Source organism: Callithrix jacchus, chromosome 11 (assembly GCF_049354715.1).
Source record: "Callithrix jacchus isolate 240 chromosome 11, calJac240_pri, whole genome shotgun sequence".
Classification (NCBI taxonomy): domain Eukaryota; kingdom Metazoa; phylum Chordata; class Mammalia; order Primates; family Cebidae; genus Callithrix; species Callithrix jacchus.
Window position 1 is genome coordinate 78052440 of NC_133512.1, and position 21513 is coordinate 78073952.

Consider the following 21513-nt stretch of genomic DNA (forward strand, 5'->3'; position numbering starts at 1 on the left):
AAACCAGTGGATTACTCATGCTTGATTTATATTTTACTTAGAAATGTATTTCCTTTTTCTTAGTTGTATCTCTAAATAAGGTAACTTTTTAAAATATGTTTTCTTTTTATATGTATTTATTCATTTATTTTTCTTTTTTTTTGAGATGGTGTTTCACTCTGTCACCTAGGCTGGAATGCAGTGGTGCTATCTCTGCTCACTGCAACCTCTGCTTCCTGGGCTCACGTAATTCTCCAGCCTCAACCTCCCAAGTAGCTGGGACTACAGGAGAGAGCCACCAACCCCTGGCTAATTTTTTAATTTTTTGTAGAGACAGAGTTTTGTCATGTTGCCCAGGCTGGTCCCCAACTCCTGAGCTCAAAGCAATCTGACCACCTTAGCCCACTGGTTCCTGAAGGAGGGCGCATCTGAGTTAAAGCCTCTTCCAGGAGCTTCATAAAAGCTGTTTTATATATATTGCAGCATCAAGCAAATGAGTATGTTCATAGTATTAGAAACTAAGACTTTCAGGAATAGATAGGGCATACAAATATAAAGTCAAAAATTAATAATTTTAAAATTTTGAAGTGATTTATATGGATTTTATTTTAGATTATGGAAATGTGGAACTAGATAGAGGTGGTAGTTGCATAGCATTGTGAGTATACTAAGCATGACTGAATTGTTCACTTTAAAGTGGTTTTATGTTATATGAATTTTGCCTCAATAAATTAAAACCTATTTTTTTTTCAAAGACATTGGAGTATGCCTTTGGTCATGGCAAAACAGTTTGTATTAGACTGTTCCTCCTGTGTTAACAATTATGAACCCTCAATAAAATATGAAAAAAAATATTTGAAGCCCTGGTAGAGCAACCAAAAGCAGGCAGAAACTACAGGGCAGTCAACCCTTAAAAGAAGGAAATCACACTGGGTGACATCACATTTATATAGCCTTTCTTCCAACCACTTTCTAGTCATGTGGCATAGGCAGCTACATAGAACTCAAAGCAAAAAGCCACACTTACTGACTTAAGGGGTCAGAGGTCAGAGAGATTAGAAAATAAGAGGGATGTCTAAGAAAGGAAAACCCAGAAAGGGAACCCCAAAATCTACATGTACACTCGCCTCAAATTCTTGGTTGACTCTGGAACCATTGATGTGTAGGAAAGATTCCAGGGAGCACAACAGAGAAGTAACAGCCAGCTGAAAGCTGCAAGGCTGAGAAGAAATTTTGGCTGCTGGCCGCCAAAGAGAGACAGTTTGGAGTATGAGCCTCATCAAGTTAGAGAGGCTTGATAAAGACCTTGAACCTTGCCACTAAAATCACAGAAGAACTACTCCTTAGGAATAGAGACTATATCCCAGGAATTAGGAATTTACTGTAACTAAGACCTAAAGCGAAAAACAGACTTAACCCTAAAAATATATAAAAATCAAGCCTCTCTAAACAGCTATAAACTGTACATCAGCAGCCCCTAGCATTTTTGGCACCAGGGGCCAGTTTCATGGAAGATAATTTTTCCACAGGCAGGAGCCAGGGGATGGTTTCAGGATGATTCAAGCATATTACATTTATTGTGTATTTTATTTCTATTATTATTACTTTGTAATATATAATGAAATAATTATGTAACTCATTGTAATGTAAAATCAGTGGGAGCCCTGAGGTTGTTTTCCTGCAACTGGACATTCTCATCTGCGGATAATGGGAGACAGTGGCAGATCATCAGGCATTAGATTATTATAAGGAGCATGCAACCTAGATTTCTCGCATGTGCAGTTCACAATAGTGCTTGCCCTCTTATCAGAATCTAATACCACTACTGATCTGATAGCTCAGGCTATCAGATGTGAGCAAAAGGAGTGGCTGTAAATAGGGATGAAGCTTAGCTCACTGGCCTGTCATCCACCTCCTCCTGTGCAGCCTGGTTTCTAACAGGCCATGGAGCAGAACTGGTGTTTGACTCCAGGGGTTGAGGACCCCTGCAGTACATAATCTTTGCAAGGATACATGATTATACTAAACTCTGTTCACCAAGATACATTATACTCTGGGTCATAAAACAAGTCTCAATAAATACAAAGGATTGAAATCCTACCAAGGATTGGAATCATATAGGGTATGGGGGTTTTGTTTTTGTTGTCTAATAGAGATAAACTTTTTGCTTTCCTGCCCAGGCTGGTTTCAAACTCTTGGCCTCAAGTGATCCTCCCCCTTCCCAAAATGCTGGGATTACATATGAGAGCCACTGTGCCCAGCCCCTACAGAGTATGTAAAATAGAACTCAGTAACAGATACCTGGAAAACCCATACATGTTTGAAAATTAAACAAGACTTGTTAGTGATCCTTGGATCAAAGAACTCACAAGGGAAATTAGAAAGTATTTTACCTGAACAATAGTGAAAATACAATATATCGAAATTTTTAAGATGTCTTTAAAGCACTGCTTAAAGGAAAATTCATAGGTTTGAATGCTTACTTTTTAAAAAGAAGATTTAAAAATCAGTGATTTTAGTTTCCACCTTAATAATATCTACTCATTGAATATTGACAGTGAAAAAAATAATATTCACTCAGTTTTTTTATAAAAGGTTAGCAGGTTAGGATTTAGAAGGAAACTTTCTCATTCTGATGAAGAGCTACAAAAAAACCTCAAGCTAGCATCATACTTAAATATCAAAGGCTTCCCCCTTAAGATTGGAAACAAGGCAAAGATATTCACACTCTGTGATTTAAGTAATAGATGTCCTAGCCAGGATAATAAGTCAGGAAAATAAATAGAAGGCAAAAAGATTGCAAGGAAAGAAGTATAACATTCTTATTTGCAGATGGTACGATTATTTATATAGAAAATCCTGGCCTGGCACAGTGGCTTACTCCTATAATCCCACCACTTTGTGAGGCTAAGGCAAGCAGATTGCCTAAGCTCAGGAGTTCGAGACCAGCTTGGGCATCATGGCAAAACCCTGTCTCTACCAGAAAGTACAAAAATTAGCCAGGCATGGTGGCTCACGCTTGTAGTCCCAGTTGTTCAGGAGGTTGAGATGGGAGGGTCACGTGATCCCAAGAGGTCAAGGCTGCAGTGAGCCATGATGACACTACTGCCCTCCAGCCTGGGTGATGAAGCGAGACCCTGTCCCAGAAAAAAATAAAAATAAAGAATCCTGAAGTATCTACAAAAAAAGCTATTGTAACAAAGAAATTAATACAATAGGTTCACAAAATACAGGTCAGTCAGTAATAGTATTTCTTTACTATAAGCAGTAAACAATAGGCAAATAAAATTTTTTAAAAATTTAAAATCTTTTCTGAATACACCAAGAAACCTAAAAACCTTAGAAATAAACATACAGAGGTACAACAGCTCTATGCAAAAAACAACTACAAAAACATTGCTGAAAGAAATTAAAGAAGATCAAAATAATGGAGGTATTTTCATCATTTGTAAGACTGTTCTTACAGAACTGATCTACAGACTTAACACAGTGCCAGTCAGAAACCCAACAGGCATTTTTGTAGCAGTGGATCAGTTGCTTTGAAAATTTATGCAAACATGCAAAGAACTAATATAACAGCCAAAAAATCTTTACAAATCACAAAATTGGGAGACTGACACAACCAGATTTTTAACAGTAAAGGAGAAAATAAAAACAGGTATCTTTCTAATTGCAAAGGTAAAAACAGAGCTGTACAATGGAGAAATCAGGTAGTCATGATCTGTGATGGTTAATTTTGTGTGTCAACTTGGCTGTGCCACAGTGCCCAGATGTTTGGTCAAACATTATCCTGGACATTGCTGTTAAGGTGTTTTTTGGATAAAATTAACATTTACATAAGTGAACTTCGAGTAAAGCTAATCATGCCCTCCAAAATGTGAGTAGGCTTTATCCAATCAGTTGAAAGCCTTACTAGAACAAAGACTGACCTCCTCTGAGCAAAAAGGAATTTTGCCAGCAGATTGTCTTTGGACTCAAACTATACTTCTTCCCTGGATCTCCAGACGTCTAGTCTACCCTGCAAATTTTAAATTTAACAAGCCTCTACAAGCATGTGAGCCAGTTGGTTAAAATAAATCTCAAGCTCACTCTCTCTCTTTCTCTTTCTCCCTCTGCCCTCTGCCCCACTCTCCCCCTACACACACACACACACACACACACACAAACACACACACTCTATTGGTTCTGTTTTCCTGGAGAACCCTTACTAATATACCATTTTAACTAAGTAATCAAATTTAGCATCAAAAAGTATGAGACAAACTAACATTGCACAGCATAATTTATGAGGGATTCTTGCCAAAAGTGTTAAACCTAATCCAATCAAGTATTTCTTTTATTTTATTTTTACTTTCTGAGGCCTGGCAGAACCAATCAAGTCTGACTTCTAGTTTTCTAAAAATATAGGAGTTAGAGAAAGAAATTAGACTACACTTCCATCAGACAAATTCAGAAAGTGAGAACTTTGTTTTTGCTTATTTTTTTGATATTTAAAAAAGACAGGGCCTCATCATGTTACCCATGCTGATCTCAAATTCCTGGCCTCAATCAGTCCTCCTGCCTCTGCCTCTTAAAGTGCTGCCATTACAGGCATGACCCACCACACCCAGACAGAATATAAGAACTTTCTATTAAACAGTTGGTCTGGCACCTTTTTAATAAAAGCACTGTATGTCAGAAGACTACAGAAACATAACTATGTGTGATGAATAGGTATTATAAAATTCTCAGTTTGAAAAAATTCTATGGAAGACACTTAAGAGACAAATAAATCAAATTACCCAATTTCAAAATGGGTAAGGGATCTGAATAGATATTTCTCCAAATATGATTTACAAATGATCAACAAGCACATGAAAAGATGTTCCATAGCATTAGCCTTCAGAGAAATGCAAATCAAAAGCACAAAGAAATGCCACTTCACACCCACTAGGATGACTGTAATCAAAAAGATAATAACAAGTGTTGCCGAGGATATGGAGAAATTGGAACCAACATACACTGCTTGTGGGAATGTAAATTAGTACAGCTTCTTAGTAATACAGTTTGGCAGTTCCTCAGAAGTTAAACAGAGTTACCATATGGCCCAGCAGTTCATCTTTTAGGTATATACCAAGAAAAATGAAAACATATACTGGTGAAAAACTTGCACATGAATGTTCATAGCAGGATTATTCATAATAGCCGGAAAGTGGAAACAGCTCAGTGCCCATCAACCAATGAATGGGTAAACCAAATGTTACCACATTTATACAATGGAATATTATTCAGACATAAAAGCAATGAAGTAGTGACACATACTTCAGTGCAGACAAACCTTGAAAACGTTACTAAGTGAAGGAAACCAGACAAAAAAGACCAGATAGTATATAATTCAATTTATATGAAATGTCTAGAACAGGTAGTTCTATAGAGACAGAAAGCAAATTGGTAGTTACCAGGAACTGGGGGAAGTGACAGATGTAGATAGATTTTCTTTGTGGGGTGATGAAAATGTTCTGAAATTAGATAGTGGTAATAGTTGCACGACTTTGCAAAAAGACTAAAAACTACTAAATTATACATTTTAAAAAGGTAAATCTTTATGGTATGTGAATTATATCTCAATGAAGCTAGTAAATATAAAATAGTAGTCAAAATAGCCTCAGTTTTCTAACTGGAGTCTCCTTGTGTGGCAAAGCTCTTACCCAGGACTTCGGTTGGTCACATGCAAGGGGAGCATTGTAACTTGCTCATACCTCCAATGGATTTTGAGACTTCTAAGGCAGATGCCTTCCCTAGTACATATAAGAATCCAGTGACTAAGAATACACTAAATATAAATAGCAATAAGCTGATATCTATTTTCCCCTGGAAAGAAGTAGTTCCCCTGCATCTGAGACTTCCCAGAACTGAAAGCATCAAAGAAGCAACTATCTGAACATTTCCACTGGCAGCTGCCATCCACTACATTTCAGTTGGGGGAGTGTATGCTGCCATAGATTGAATCCCATTTTAACAAACCTATGCCAGTGGAAATTTCAGTGTAATCAAATATTTTGAAAATCTCAATCATTTAAAGTAATAAAATGTGGATCCAAGATGGCCGATCGCTAACATCCCGGGATTGCAGCTCTCAGGGAAGGAGCGGAAAACTAGAGGACGCCACACTTTCAAATTCTGGTCGCTCACGGAGCAGAAGATCCCCCAGTGGAGGAAACACACGGGTGGCCAGCGCGACTCTCGTGGCTGGCGCAGCGGTTCTGCGGGCACCTCGGCGCGGCAGCTCTTGGAGCAGAGTAAACAGGTTCGGAGAACCCACAAGGGCCCCCAGCACAACACCAGAGCCCGGCCCAGCGGCTGTGACGGCACTTCAGCACGCAGCACTCGGCGCAGAGTAAACGGACCGGTTCCCCTTCTGACCAAGGTTTGGAGCCCTGGGAAGGCAGAGTCGCCTACTAGGGACACAAGAAGGAAGCCCGACAGGAGAATCCTGGGCAGAAAAGCACCATCAGTTTTAACGCCGCTGCTCTGGCCCTGGGAACTAACAACCTGGAAGTCCACTCAAGAGACCTAATCTGAAAGTTGGTAAATTCAAAGACGGCAGGAGGATAAATTTACAATGACGGGAAGAAACCAGCGTAAAAAAGCCGAGAATACTCAAAGTCAGAACGCCTCTCCCTCTAAAGATGATCACAGTTCCACATCAACAATGGAACAAGGCTTGATGGAGAACGAGTGCCTCCTGATGACAGAATCACTCTTCGAGGAATGGATAATAACAAACTTCGGTGAGTTAAAAGAACACGTTGTAGCCCAACGTAAAGAAACTAGGAACTTTGAAAAAAGGTTTGATGAAATCCTATTGAGAATAGACAACTTAGAGAGGAGTATGAGTGAATTAATGGAACTGAAGAATACAATACAGGAACTCCGAGAAGTATGCACAGGTTTAAACACTCGAATTGTTCAAGCAGAAGAAAGGATATCAGAGGTCAAAGTCCAACTTAATGAAATAAAACGTGAAGAAAAGATTAGAGAAAAAAGGATAAAAAGGAATGAGCAAAGTCTCCAAGAAATGTGGGACTATGTGAAAAGACCAAATTTACGTTTGATAGGTGTACCTGAATGCGACGGAGAGAATGAATCCAAGCTGGAAAATACCCTTCAGGATATTATTCAGGAAAATTTTCCTAAACTAGCAAAGCAGGTCAACATTCAACCCCAGGTAATACAGAGAACACCACAAAGATATTCCTCAAGAAGAGCAACCCCAAGGCACATAATCGTTAGATTCACCAGGGTTGAAATGAAGGAGAAAATACTAAGGGCAGCCAGAGAGAAAGGTCATGTTACCCACAAAGGCAAGCCTATCAGACTCACAGCAGATCTCTCAGCAGAAACTCTACAAGCCAGAAGAGAGTGGGGGCCAATATTCAACATCCTCAAAGAACAGAACCTTCAGCCCAGAATTTCATATCCAGCCAAACTAAGCTTCACAACTGAAGGAAAAATAAAATCTTTTATGAACAAGCAAGAACTCAGAGATTTTATTACCACCAGGCCTGCTTTACAAGAGCTTCTGAAAGAAGCATTACACACAGAAAGAAACAACCAGTATTAGCCTTTCTAAAAATACACCAAAAAGTAAAGAGCACCAACATAAAGAAGAATTTACACCAACGAATGGATAAAACAGCCAGTCAACATCAAATGGCAGTAACCCTAAATTTAAATTGACTAAATCCCCCAATCAAAAGACACAGCCAAAACCCAATGGCATGTTACATCCAGACCTGTTTCACATGCAAGGATACACAAAGACTCAAAACAAAGGGATGGAGAAAGATTTACCAACCAAATAGAGAGCAAAAATAAATAATAAATAAATAAAAAGCAGGAGTTGCAAATCTCGTAGCGGATAAAATAGATTTTAAAGCAACAAAGATATAGTGGTAAAAGGATCTATGCAACAACAAGAGCTAACGATCCTAACACCCAGATACATAGAGACTTAGATTCAATGAGACAGAAAATTAATAAGGATATCAAGGACTCGAACTCAGATCCAGAACAAGTAAACTTAATAAATATTTATAGAGCTCTCCACTTCAAATACACAAAATATACATTCTTGTCAATACCACATCACATCTATCCATAAGTTTAAATGAAACATTGATTGGTCATTAATAATACCCAATTTTTTTCAAAATAAAGCAATATTTCCATGTACTCTCCCTCTTTCTCTTCCTCTTTCTTCCTCTCCTTTACTTATTTTTTTTTTTCCTTCTCTCAAAAAAAAAAGAAATCAACTTGTAAACCTCTAGATCCAGGTCGGCAATATTTCTCTCATTGCTTGATTTCCTTCCTTCCCTTCCCTCCCTCCCTCCCCGCTTCCTCCCTTCTTTCCTTCCTTCATCCCTTCCTTCCTCCCTACCATCCTTCTTCCCTCCCTTCCTGCCTTCCTCCCCCGCCATAAAAAAAAATAAAATAAAATAAAGTAATAAAATGTGAGTATAGTAAGAAATGGGATAGTCTCTTGCAATTGATTATAATAGGGCTGAAATTTAATCATCTTAGAGACAGAAAATATAAAGCGTGATAGTTTACAGTATAGAGATGAGAAACAATAAAATGATGGCAAGTACTAGATGAATAATTTTTAAAATGCTATAGCAATTCAAAATATGCTACTAGCGTCCATTTATAGAGCACTTACCTTGAGCTTAAAAAGTTCCCAGGTACTGTAGAGGGAATGCAAAACATCACCTCTACCTAGAGTCCATTGTTTAAAAGTTTGGTCAGTTATTCTAAAACTTCTTTCCATTTTTAACAAGTTTATATTCTTAAAAGCCAAAAGTAATGTTTCTTTTCTTCTGTAATAGATGCTGTGCGAGAAGTAAGGAAATATTCCTCAGTTCATACCATTGAGAAGAGTTCCACCAGCAGACCTGATGCATATGAACACACACAGATGAAACTTTTTAGGTCTCAAAGAAATCTTTACATTTCTGGATTTTCTCTATTTTTTTGGCTGTAAGTAAAAAAAAAAAATAGTAGGAGCATAATTTAAAAACATGATTTTGCTTCACTTTCTCATTTTGTCCACATTTACTATAGATTTTTTTTTTAAAGATTTTTTTGCTCTTTTGCCGAGGCTGCAGTGCAGTGGTGCCATCATAGCTCACTGTATAAACTCCTGGGTTCAAGCGATCCTCCCTCTTCAGACTCTCACGTTTCTAGGACTACAGGTGCACACCACCATGTAGGGCTAATTTTTAAATTTTTTGTAGAAATGGGATCTCACTTTGTTGCCCAAACTGGTCTCCAACTCTTGGCGTCAAGTGATCCTCCCACCTCAGCATCCCAAAGTACTGAGATTACAGGCACAAGTAACTGTAGCCAGCCTACTGTAGCTTTTTAAATAACATCTTTGTAAAAGAACTCAGATAAAATACCCAAATAACAAACAGTAGTTAACAGCTTGTAGGTTTGCCAAGTCCATAAGGCCTTGAATGATCAGCCCCCATCTCTCTGTGGAGCCATGTCTCATATATGTCTCTGATGTATACAATGCAGTCCACCCTTACTGACCTTCACCATTTATTCATTCATTCAATCTTGCAACAAATATTGATTGAGTTCTATAGTGTACCTAACTCTTTCCTATTTTATGGTCTTTACACAAGCTATTCCTTTTGCCAGAACACTTTTCTTCCCTCATTTCCTGGCTGTTACTCATCCATTAGCCTCTTTCTCAAAGGAGCCTTCTGTGGCCTTTACTACCCTCAAAGTAGGTAGGTCTTCTCTTATAGGTGCTCAAAAAATATATGTATGTATATATATATATACTCTTCATTTTCAAGTGTCATTCATGGTCGTAATTAAATATGTTTTAACTTTTGCTTCCCCACATAGGAGCTAAACCCCTGAGAACATGGATTCTGCTGTTTTCTGCTGTGTCTGCGGTGCCTAGCAGGGTGTCTTGACACTTAGCAGTTCTTCAGTAATTGAATGTCTGCTGGGTGCATAATTGAAGATCATAGTCACTACTTCTAACAATGACAGTTACCCATAAACATATGTGAATGAGCAGTTCTTCAGCTTGGTTGCCCTTACACACTGTTCCTTAAATAGCAGAATTTGAAGTGGTCCAAAAAAAGAATTCTCTTACTGGCTCGGCCACACTGTCTGAAATTTTCCTGTTTCTGCTCCTCTAAGCTGAAGCCTTCTACAGGAAAACAAATAAGTACCACTGAATCTGTATTCCAAATGCTGGTTTTCTAACAAAGATTCCAAAGGAATGAAACATGGGCCTGCTTTTACTAAGAGAGTTGAATTAAAAACAAGTAATAATGTGTTCTGCCTAACCACCGTCTACATCCACCACACCTATACCTAATGGGGAGTCATTTGGCAATGACTGTTTTAAAATAAGTTTCTGATGATTGGTCTAGTAATACATTATTCTGTTTTTTTTTTTTTTCCTTAGAGTGTTGAGACGTCTGGTTACGCTTATTACTCAACTGGCAAAAGAACTGTCAAATAAAGGTGTACTTAAAACTCAAGCAGAAAATACTAGCAAGGCTGCCAAAAAATTTTTGGAAGAAAATGAAAAACTAAAACGGGTATTTAGTTTTCTTTGTAAAAATTAAATGTTGTTGGTGTTCCCAAGGAGTGATATATTTGTTTTCAGCATCAAAAAGAGTATTTTTATAATTTATAAGCAGAAAATGACCATAATTAACAATATTTTATATAATAATTGTTTCAAGAATAGTTTTACTGTTTAGACTTGCTTGTTCCCACTAATATTTTTACTATTATTTAGATTTTCTTTTTCTCCGTAGTGGATTAATACCATTGGACCTATTTTCTATGATTTATAGAGAAAATAGTATTCTAGGGATATGAATTTTAATTCATTCATTACCCTTAGTTTACTTTATAATCTAAAGCAAGTTTTTATAACTCTGTTTCCATTTATTTTTCAGTTAAAGTATTTTTGAGCCTAGATTTTAGTTTTCTTTTAAATGGTTGGTTTATATAAAGCAGAGAAATGTCATTTGTTAGATTGATAACTGTATAAAATATTTAACATCTTTAATGTTATTCCTCTATTTTCTGTCCTTTGATCTCATTTCACAGTGGTAAAAACAAAAACACAGTCATCAAAGCTTTGATATGTGATAGCTAAACTCGAAAGCACACAGCCTCATATTTATGGAACTGATCATGTACATATCTTAATTTAAAATTAGACATATCATTTTGGAGTAATGATTTGCATGTTCTATCAGGACACTGCTTTTTTTCCACTTCAGTTGTTTTCCTCTTATTCTTTAGCGCTAAGAAAATGGAAAGTATTATTTTTCTCAGTTAATACAGTTAAATTAGTCTTGCCCTTTTAGAAAAAAAAAAAAAAAAAGCTCCTTCCTCAAAATACTTTTGCAACTTTTCTCTTGAAATTGTTTTCAGAGCCAGTTACCCATGTAAGGAAATATGTCATGATTACCAGTTCCTTGACCCTGCAAGATTTATTCTTTTTTGTGGTTTGTTTTCCTCTCCTTTGGTTCTATGCTGTTCAGATTGGCTGCTTCCTGCATAGCTGTGACCCAATCAGTGGTTCTAGATTATCAGAGGAGGTACAGGTATGCTGGGTTAAAGCCAGTATACAGTGGGGAAAAAGTCTGTGAGCTGGACATCAAAGCAGCTGTCAGTGCCCGAAGTATAACTAATTAACCAATAAAGGCCACAAGTGAGAATATATAATATAACTTCTATTTGAAGGTACTCATGTTGGTTTTGAAAAATTAGTTAAGGAAAGATAAGCTTTTGAAAACACCCCCTTTGTTTTCCTTTCCTTCCTTTCTTTGTTTTCCTTCCCTCCCTCCCTCCTCAGACTGATCTCAAACTTTTGGCTTCAAGCAGACTTCCCATGTTGGCCTCCAAAAATGCTGGGATTATAGGTATGTGTCACCACACCCAGCCATACCTCTTCATTCTCTATCAGAAACGTATTGTCCAGTGGAAACTGGGATTACCCTGAGATTCAAGAGACTTAGGTACTAGTTCCAATGTGTGACCTAGCACAAATCACCTATGTTGTGGGCCTCAAAGTTCCTTAGCTACAAATAATAGTTAACACTGTGCCAGGTATTGCTTCACATGCTTCACGGTAAGGTTTTTAACTGTTAATTTTCACAACAGCCCCATGAGTTTGGTATTGCGGTTATCTGCATTTTACAGATGAGGAAACAGAGGCACAGAAAGGTTAAGTGACTTGCACAAAATCATTCAGCTAATACATGACAGAACTAAAATTTGAACCCAAGCAGCCTGACTCTAGAATCCATATTCATAACTCCATGATTTTGTGCCCTCAACTCCTATGCTATCTAATAAAACAATTTCTGCATGGTATTTCTGATATGTAGTTAAAGTAATGAAATAATTATGAAAGACCAATTAACTTTTAATTTTACTACTTCAAGTAATAGAGCTTTACTTTGCCCTGATTTTTTCTTCCAGCCACATAACTTACCAAGGTGGGATAAGATAGATAAGACAATGAACACTTGCATTGTTGTAGCTGGTAGTCATTAAATTTCAGATTTCAGCCTTCTTGGTCTTTCTCCAGCATCAAGTTATACATCATAAATTTAGGCAAGTTTACAGGTGTAGTACTGAAAGCTTATTTACAAGACTAAAACAAATCCAGCTTTTCCAAGTCAATGGCATGAAAATTCAAGCAGTCAGTGAAAACATTCTTGCAACTCAATTATTCTCTTTTGATTTGGGTAATCACTGGAGATTTTATGAACTGAATTCAGTGAAGTGATAGCTAGAGTTGTTTTCAACTTGAAGTAGGCAACAAATTAAAAGAGATTTAGAGAATTTTTTTCTTCTGCTCTTTAGAAGAAAGAAAAAACTTTTTTTTTAATTTGAGAAGAGATGGGACTCCTTTGGTTTCAGAATGTACTTCAATCTTCCTATCTCCAAAAAATAGTCCTTGAGATTATATAATATATGTATTTGAGCTTTAATTCCTCCTTCTGAGCTGCCTAATCTCTCTTTATATAGCACAGTAGTACTGTATTTGGTCTTGTGCTACAGTTTTTATGCTCATCTCATCCTTTCTACTACATTGAAGTTACTCAAAAGTAAAGATCATGTTTCTCTAGCATTTTTTATCTCTTATAGCACCTTGCATTGTAAAAAATATTTGCATGTAGTCATTGCTCAGTAGAACTTTGTGAGTTTTGTTGACTATATTGGCTTACATTAGAAAATAAATCACCCTGCAGTAGAAATGCCTCTCTTATGTTAGTCTGTTTAAAATTCTCCTGAGTTCCTTTTTTACCTGACTATAAAACCTATCTTTATCAAGTTGCTGCCACTGGCCAGGTGCAGGGCTCATGCCTGTAATCTCAGCACTTTTGGAGGCTGTGGCAGGAGGATTGCTCGAGGCCAGGAATTCAAGACCAGCCTGGATAATATAGCAAGATCCCTACTACATGCATATATACACACACACACACACACTTTAATTATTCTGGTGTGGTGACACATGCCTGTAGTCTCACCTACTCAGGAGGCTGAGATAGGAGGATCACTTAAGCCCAGGAGGTCAAGGCTAAAGTGGCTATGGGTTGCACCACTGTACTCCAGCCTGCATGACAGAGTGAGACCCTGTTCCTAATAAAAAAAAAAAAGTTGCTGCCTCTTTATTTGGTCTACTGACCCACACCAGTATACATATTCCGTTTTTCAAACACTTTGTCCATCTTGGTAATTTAAATTCTTTATCACTTCTTTAAGTCAGCTTCTTAGTTCTGATGGTAATTATAGTTTCTGTTCACAATACAGATTATGAAATTTTTACTCCATGATATTTGTATTTTGATCAGTTGTTTTACTATTTGGATCTTTATTTTTCTTGCTTAGAAAAGATAAGATATAGACATTAACATTTTTAAAGCCAGAAGCAATTTTAAAATATAAAAAGAATTACAAAGAATTAATGGAATAAAAGTAATTTGGAAACTATTCAATGAAAATTATAATTTTCCAGTTATAGAAATGGCCTTGTCATTTCCCATTTACCCATCTCCACTCTGGCATACTCTTCTCTTACGAATATGTCTGTATAAAAACGGGCTGAGTAGACAGCTCTACAGTCAGAACACAATGGTTTTCTAATTAATGTCATCCTCAGAACTGTTTTTTCCTTAGATTTACAATTTCTTAGTTAATTGATGAAGAAAGACATTATTTATCTAAATACTTTTGAAAACATAATTTTAGTCATAGCAACTAGAAATTTTTATTTTCATTTTAGAGATTTTAGCCATAATAAAAAGAAATCTTTTTTGTGTGTTTGCCAAATATGAAGTTTCTGTTAGCAAAAGTACATTGTAGAAAACTAGAAAATTCTGAAAAGGACAAAGAATAAATTATAGACCAGTAATTTTAGATAGGTCACTCAGCTCATTTTCTGTAAGAATGGCTATTGCAATCTAAGCTTATTTCTTCCTATGTCTCTCTTTTGCAATAGATTTTGAAAAGCCGTGGTAATAATGAAGAATGTGTTTTGGAAGCAGAAAATAAAAAACTAGTAGAAGACCAGGAGAAACTGAAAACTGAATTAAGGAAGACATCAGATGGTAACTTTTTGTACATGTGAAAAAGTGAAAAGACTAGCATGATATTTTATGCTGTACACTTCACTGTTTTTTCCTAAAACAAAACTAATGTCTAAATGTTCTTCTAAGATACCAAGAATGACCTATTTATAAATTCTTGTTCAAATATGAAGATAAAACATTGTGTCAGCCAAGAGAAACATGCTCTGTTATACAGAAAAACATGTAGGTGTTTCAGATCTGTGTTGTAAATACAGATGTTCTTGCCTTAGCAAAAGAACTATGTTCCTAAAAAGTTGTTTATAAATGTGTTTTTATAAAATAAATCACATTTTTCTATCATCGTATATTTCTCCTTTCAGAGAAGCAATTGCAGGGGAACAGCTTTCATACAAGAAAATATATTGTTTATTTCGAGCACTAATGTATTCTACCTCTTAGGCATAAGGAAAGCGTTCCTCAAAAGAGACAGGTAGGCACAGAGTAGGCAACAGTATCTGGGATATCAGCAAAGAATTTCAGTGCCTCATTCCAACATAACATTGCAGTGTAGGCTTGTAGTGGAGCATCCCAACTCCATTTCCCTGAAGGGAGCGATTTCTTCTACATTTAAAAAAAAAAAAAAAAAAAAGGTTTTGCTAATCAAAGAACAAATTATTGTTGCAGCTCCATAGCACAGAAAAGTAGATACCCCAATTCAGTGTCATTCAAAAAAACTCAGTGTAAGTTTGTGGCTTGACACTTTGCAGCATTTCTGCATACAACAGATTATTTATGTTGGCCAGACACTGAGAAACCTCACTGCCAGTCAGTGTTAAGGTAATGATCAATGCTGAGTGAGATCTTCTCCAGTTTCAAATCTCTCTCACTACTTTAAATTGGTGGTAAATTGGAGACTATTCCATGCATCAAGGACCTACTTCATATCATGTATAAGTTTAAATCTTCTTCAAGTATAAGTCTCAGTATAAAAGAAGTTTCCCTGTAATAGAACTTGCTATTGTTGAATATGTACGTTGTTTGGATAGGGTTTACTTCAATCAGAATATATTTAAATTTGAGATGGGAAGCATAAAGATAAAAGCTAACAGAACAAAAATCCACTGGAGAATATTTATGTGATACAAGACTCTTTAGTCACTTTCCTACCTATCATTTCAAGTGAAAAAAAGAAGATAGTTCAGAAGCAGTAAGTTAAAAAATTAATTACCCTTCTAGACAAAGTAGTATATTATATAGTTGGCATAGTATAGCCCAAAATTCAAGAATCTTCTAGTTTGTACTGTTGCCTTTTCTATAATTCCAAAAGATTTAGAACATGATCAAAAAATTTTAGTGTTTGTATGAAAATGAATTTTGTAGTTACCTACCATTTACCACAGACATTTCAAAAGAGAAACTGGTGTTCTTTTTTAACCCACATAAAATATTGCTGCTAATTCTTTTGAAGAATGAAATGTGTTTCCAAAACACAAAAATACTGTTTCAAAATCCTGCTTTCTTTTTCCTGTATCCACCAAGAATCTCTTTTCTTATGTTACAAGCAGGGTGCACAAAAATAAAAGACAAGAAGGGTGGATGTGTGCTACACTTCTCTTAACCCTGCTCGATTTAGTTTCACCTTTCGCCTTTCAAAACTTCCAGCTCTGAGATATTTTGAGCTTTAACTCTTTAAATCTGGCATAAAACTAAACTCAGTACATGAGCATTTCTTTAAGAGACAAAATCAGATTTTAGAGAAAATGAATTCTTTGACAATGTAAGCATTGTGTTTATAATCTGATAACAAGTGAAACCAGCTTCTGTGTTTGAAGTGTAGACTGCAGAGCTAATTTCAAAGTGAATTCATGTTGAGGTAAAGGCAGATTTTACCTGTTTGAGTGTGTCCTATTTGGTTCCTGCAAGATGTATAATATTTTATGAACACATTTTATTTACCCAAAGGTTTTTTTTAAAAATAACATTTATAATGACCTTGAGAAGATCAAAGTTGCATTTCTAAAGAAGGTATTTCCTTGGTCATGTTCTGTTGACCTAAACCAGTCAAATTCAGTAAGATAAGAACTAAGAAATTATATCAATTAATAACACATGATTTGGATGAATAGAGTAGTACAATGCTTTGTGTACCGTACCACTCAAAAATATTCATTGATTTCTAAATTTTGAGGGTGTTAGGTGACAGTACTTAAGAAGGATTTAGAAGGATCTCTTATATTTGAAAATAGAGTAAAAAGCAATGTGGGGTTTTTTTTTAGAGGAAAATAGGGTGTTTTCCATGTGAATTTTCTTATCCTTGGCATTACTTAAATTTAAGTGAAACATTTTCTCCCAAGTGTATTAGTGGAAACAAAACATAAATACAAACATTTATTTAAGCTAGTTAGCCCCAAATTAGAAATGTGGCATTCTGAAGGCAGCTACTAAGAACACTCTGTCAATACTGGCAAACATCTTCAGTTTTTAGCCTCCAACTCCTATTTTGACTAGAGTTTGTAAACTATTACTGGTACTTCAGTGCAGTAATATCACCTTAGCAATTCAAAAGAGAGTGTGCCTATCCCAAAGCACCTAATTTACACTCAGGACTTAGTCAGGTGTAAGGATGTAATCTGTCATTTTAATGATCCGATCCATTTAACAGTAACTCTGATGTCTCAATGTATGGAGTAATTGGAAAAGGGCACTACCATGAAAAATGAGTACCTAAGCTTTGAAGAATTTACAAAGTTCATAAGCTCTCATAAGAGAAATATTTCATTGAGAAACCTGATGTCCAAGGAGATCGACTTTAAAGGTCTCTTCCAGGAAACTACTTATTTTCATAAATAAATACCTTTCTTTATTCTTTCTTTCTTTTTTTTTTTTTTTTTTGAGATGGAGTTTCACTCTTTTTGCCCAGGTTGCAGTGCAATGGTGTGATCTCAGCTCACTGCAACCTCCACCTCCCAGGTTCAAGCGATTCTCCTGCCTCAGCCTCCCAAGTAGCTGGGATTACAGGCATGAGCCCCCAAGCCCAGCTAATGTTGTATTTTTAGTAGAGACAGGGTTTCTTTATGTTGGGCAGGCTGGTCTTGAACTCTCAACCCTGGGTTATCCACCTGCCTTGGCCTCCCAAAGTGCTGGGATTACAGGTACAAGCCTCGCATCCAGCCTACCTTCCTTTATTCTTATAACTAGAAATATGTACCATTCAGTTACTGCATACATCCAAGCAATGATAAAAGCAAATATGGTTTAAAAAGTGATTGAGCTGCATGTGGAAATGTCTATTCTTCATTCTTTTAGGAGCAGGAATACATATAGATATTAAAAACATGCCATATATTAAAAGGAATTCTTAGGGCTGCCAATCTTATAGTAAAGGTTGAATAGTAGCGTATGTCTCCTACAAAAAGAAAAGAAGAAACAATAACTGGGGGATATTTCCTGACCATGCCTTTCTTCTCTGTTTCTGGCTTTCCTTTGTTTCTTGTTTGTTTCATCAGCAATTTTTTTTTTTGAAACAGTCTCCCTGTTGCCCAGGTTGGAATGGAGTGGTGCAGTCATGACTTACCGCAACCTCGAACTCCTGGGTTCAAGTGAGCCTGCTGCCTCACGCTTCTGAGTAGCTGGGACTACACAAGTACACCGCTATGCCCAGCTAATTTTTTTTTATTTTTTGCAGAGACAGGGTCTTGCTTTGCTACTTAGTCTGGTCTCAAACTTCTGGTTTCAACCCCTTCCTCCTCAGCCCTCCAAAAATGCTGGGATTACAGGGATGAACTGCTGTGCCTGGGCCTCAGCAATTTTTAAAAGAACTTTTCAAGTAATTCATTCATTGTAAAGTCATTTAATGTAGAGCATAATTAACACTTTCCTTAAAAAGTATACCTCTTGAGGATACAGAAACTTAAAATAAATTTCTTAAAGCATATACTAACAAATCAGAAACTGAGTGTAAAGACCTATTATGGGTACCTAAGTATTAGCAGCCTACAATAGAGATACTAGATTTGGACCAGGAAACAGAACCCTCTAGTCCCCACTTAAAATATTGATAATTGAGCTCTCTTCACGGATAAATGCTTTTATATCACCTTGACTTACCTTGAACATAACTAAAATTGCCTTTTACAGACCAACTTCAATATCCTTGAAGATGTTCAGTTTTTTTTTACCTTTTATTGCCAGTTAACATAGAGACCAGAGAGTGAAAAATAGCTGAAGTGCTTTTCTTTTTCTTTTATCTTTTTTTTTTTTTTGAGACGGAGTTTCGCTCTTGTTACCCAGGCTGGAGTGCAATGGTGTGATCTCGGCTCACCGCAACCTCCACCTCCTGGGTTCAGGCAGTTCTCCTGCCTCAGCCTCCTGAGTAGCTGGGATTACAGGCACGCACCACCATGCCCAGCTAATTTTTTGTATTTTTAGTAGAGACGGGGTTTCACCATGTTGACCGGGATGGTCTCGATCCTTGACCTTGTGATCCACCTGCCTCGGCCTCCCAAAGTGCTGGGATTACAGGCTTGAGCCACTGCGCCCGGCCAGCTGAAGTGCTTTTCAAGAGAAATCGGAGACCAAGACAAAATAAAAAATTACAGGGGAATTGCTATTCTATATACCCAGAACCCTAAATGCCTGCCTCTTGAGAATAAGACATAAACTTTATATATAAATTTGAAACTATACAGTTTCTAGTTTCTTACAAATGAACCACGTATTCATCTAAAAATAAATTTTCAAAGTTCACCCTAAGCATGTTTTACTGTTGTGAGTTTTTGTGGACATGAACTCAGTTATCTTTTACCTACAGTTATATCAAATTATTTTAACAATAATTTAAGCATTAATTATTGTTAATGCTTAAAAACGGTTTGCTGTTTTTGGTTGTAGATTTTTTTTTTTTTTTTTTTTTGCTTTATTGCCTTTTAATGAGCGTTTGTGATTTAAATAAGAAAAAAATATTTTTTCTTATCTGCTTACATGTCTGGAAGTTTTGCTTCTTTGACATCTTTGTCCCTTCTTGTATCAACTGAAAAAAAAAAACCCTCCATATTAAGAAAGAATAGTATAGTTTATTTGATGGATGTGCCAACAGGCAATATGTAATTAATAGTATTTTAACTATTTAAAGCAAGTAAAATCCATGACCTGTCCTTTTAGTTAGGTAAATAAAGGATTTATTAGTTCATCTCTGTGTTATCTTCACATGTTGATGTTATTGTCAAAACAGAAAAAAAGGCTTTTCTTGGTACAAACTACTTTTTTGGACTAATATGTAATGGTGTTATTTCATCCTGTTTGGTTCCCATTTAGTTTTGATGTTTCCTTTTTCTGTGAGCTTCTTACCTGTTATCAAGGCCTATACTCATAAAATAGACTATGTGTCTTTCAGTGACCAGGGAGAATAGTTATAGGGAAGATATTAAGACAGAAATTCAAAGATACCTTATATATTATTTACAGTACTAGCAAATATAATGATGGCTACCCTGAGGAAAAGCTTTTATAATCTCTACAGAGGGACATTAAATCAAGAGAAAACAGTTTCTTCTCAGAAGAGCTTATAGTCCAGATGGTGAACCAAACATATGTGCATAAAGCTATTCATTTCCTCCTCAGTGTGAAACATGGGCTACTCTACCAAAAACATGAGTGGAGAGTGCTAAATGCATATTGAATAAAGGAATGTTCCAGGTGATAAGGCTGTAATCAAGCACAATTCTCTAAATATGTTTATGGACCTTTATGGCAAAAAAAATGAATAAAATGGTACTAATGTTGACAGTGAAAAGAGGAAAGCAAAAAGTAGTCTGGTCTGTTAGAAGTTGATCTGTTACACTAGGTGCAGTGAATGATTATGCTGAGGGGTCAATTGATGGAGCCCCTAAGAGATCAAAGGAGATGATTACTTTGAATGACTTGGTGTTATTCTTCTCTACTGTCTTATTCCACACCTAGATATGCATGTTTACTAAAAATCCTTCATGGTAAATACTTTCTAATAATATCAGCGTATAGCAGGTTCATGTTTATTGCCATGTGAGGTACAAAAATTAAACCAGATAACTGTAGTCTTAAAACACTTTCGATTAGGACAAAATAATGCACCAAACTATTAATAGTGGTTTCCTTTAGCATGTACAGCAACTGACTTTTTCCTGGAGTTTAAATTATTTTCTACAATGAATTTCTTTTGCTTAATGAGAAAGATAGCTTTTTATTGTAAAAAAAATTTTTAATGTTTTTTAAAAAAACCTCCTCCAAATACCCAGGTAATCTGGGGCAGTAGCTCTTTGGCTTGAATTATCTAGTTAATTGGCTCTATTCCAACTTTACTTTGTGGGTACACACTAAATATTAGAAGCTGTTCTTATAACTTATGCTAAGTCATATGAATTACACTGCAAAATCTGAGGATACACTGGGTAATCTTGGTGAAGTCATTGACTCTTTTTAGGCCATAGTGTTCTCTTTTGTAGAACGAGGGACTGAACTAGTTAACCTTTAATGTCTATTATATAGCTTCAAATAATGTAATTAAGCAAAAATAACCATCAAGAACTATTTTCATTGTTGGCTTTTTGACCCTTAAAATTATACTTACTTTTCGTGAGAAAAAAGCTTTTCATAGTAACTTCTCTAGGTGATTAATTAAACCAGATTCTTCACATCTGAAGAATGTTTCATGCAATCTTAGTATCTTTAGGACAGAACCTGGCAGGTTTTATGCATCTGCTAGCTCATAACACAAGTGTGTTATGTGAAATGGGGCCACTAGTCTTAAATATTTAACTCCCTTATATAGAGCATTGGGAGAAGAGAGGGTATGCCAGTAAACAGAACCAGTTCTCACTAGTGTTAGAGTGTGGCTGTTTGTGTAGAACATTTGTTAGAACCATTGATATGGAATAATAAAACGTTGCAG

The 21513-nt window shown here is 36.2% G+C and overlaps 1 protein-coding gene and 1 non-coding gene across 18 annotated transcripts in view; both read left to right on the forward strand.

The window, feature by feature from the left end:
* Positions 1 to 21513, forward strand: part of BCAP29 (B cell receptor associated protein 29) — a 50447-nt gene that overhangs the window by 15206 nt on the left and 13728 nt on the right. For all 17 annotated transcript variants that reach the window (XM_078343145.1, XM_035254088.3, XM_009002656.5 and 14 more), the window contains 3 exons: positions 8847 to 8997; positions 10454 to 10589; positions 14519 to 14627. In XM_078343145.1, coding sequence (XP_078199271.1) covers positions 8847 to 8997; positions 10454 to 10589; positions 14519 to 14627 — 396 coding nt within the window. The remainder of the gene's footprint in view (positions 1 to 8846; positions 8998 to 10453; positions 10590 to 14518; positions 14628 to 21513) is intronic.
* On the forward strand, positions 17860 to 18002 carry LOC118144027 (small nucleolar RNA U109). The gene has a single exon (XR_004728494.1). It is a non-coding gene; the product is annotated as a small nucleolar RNA U109 (small nucleolar RNA).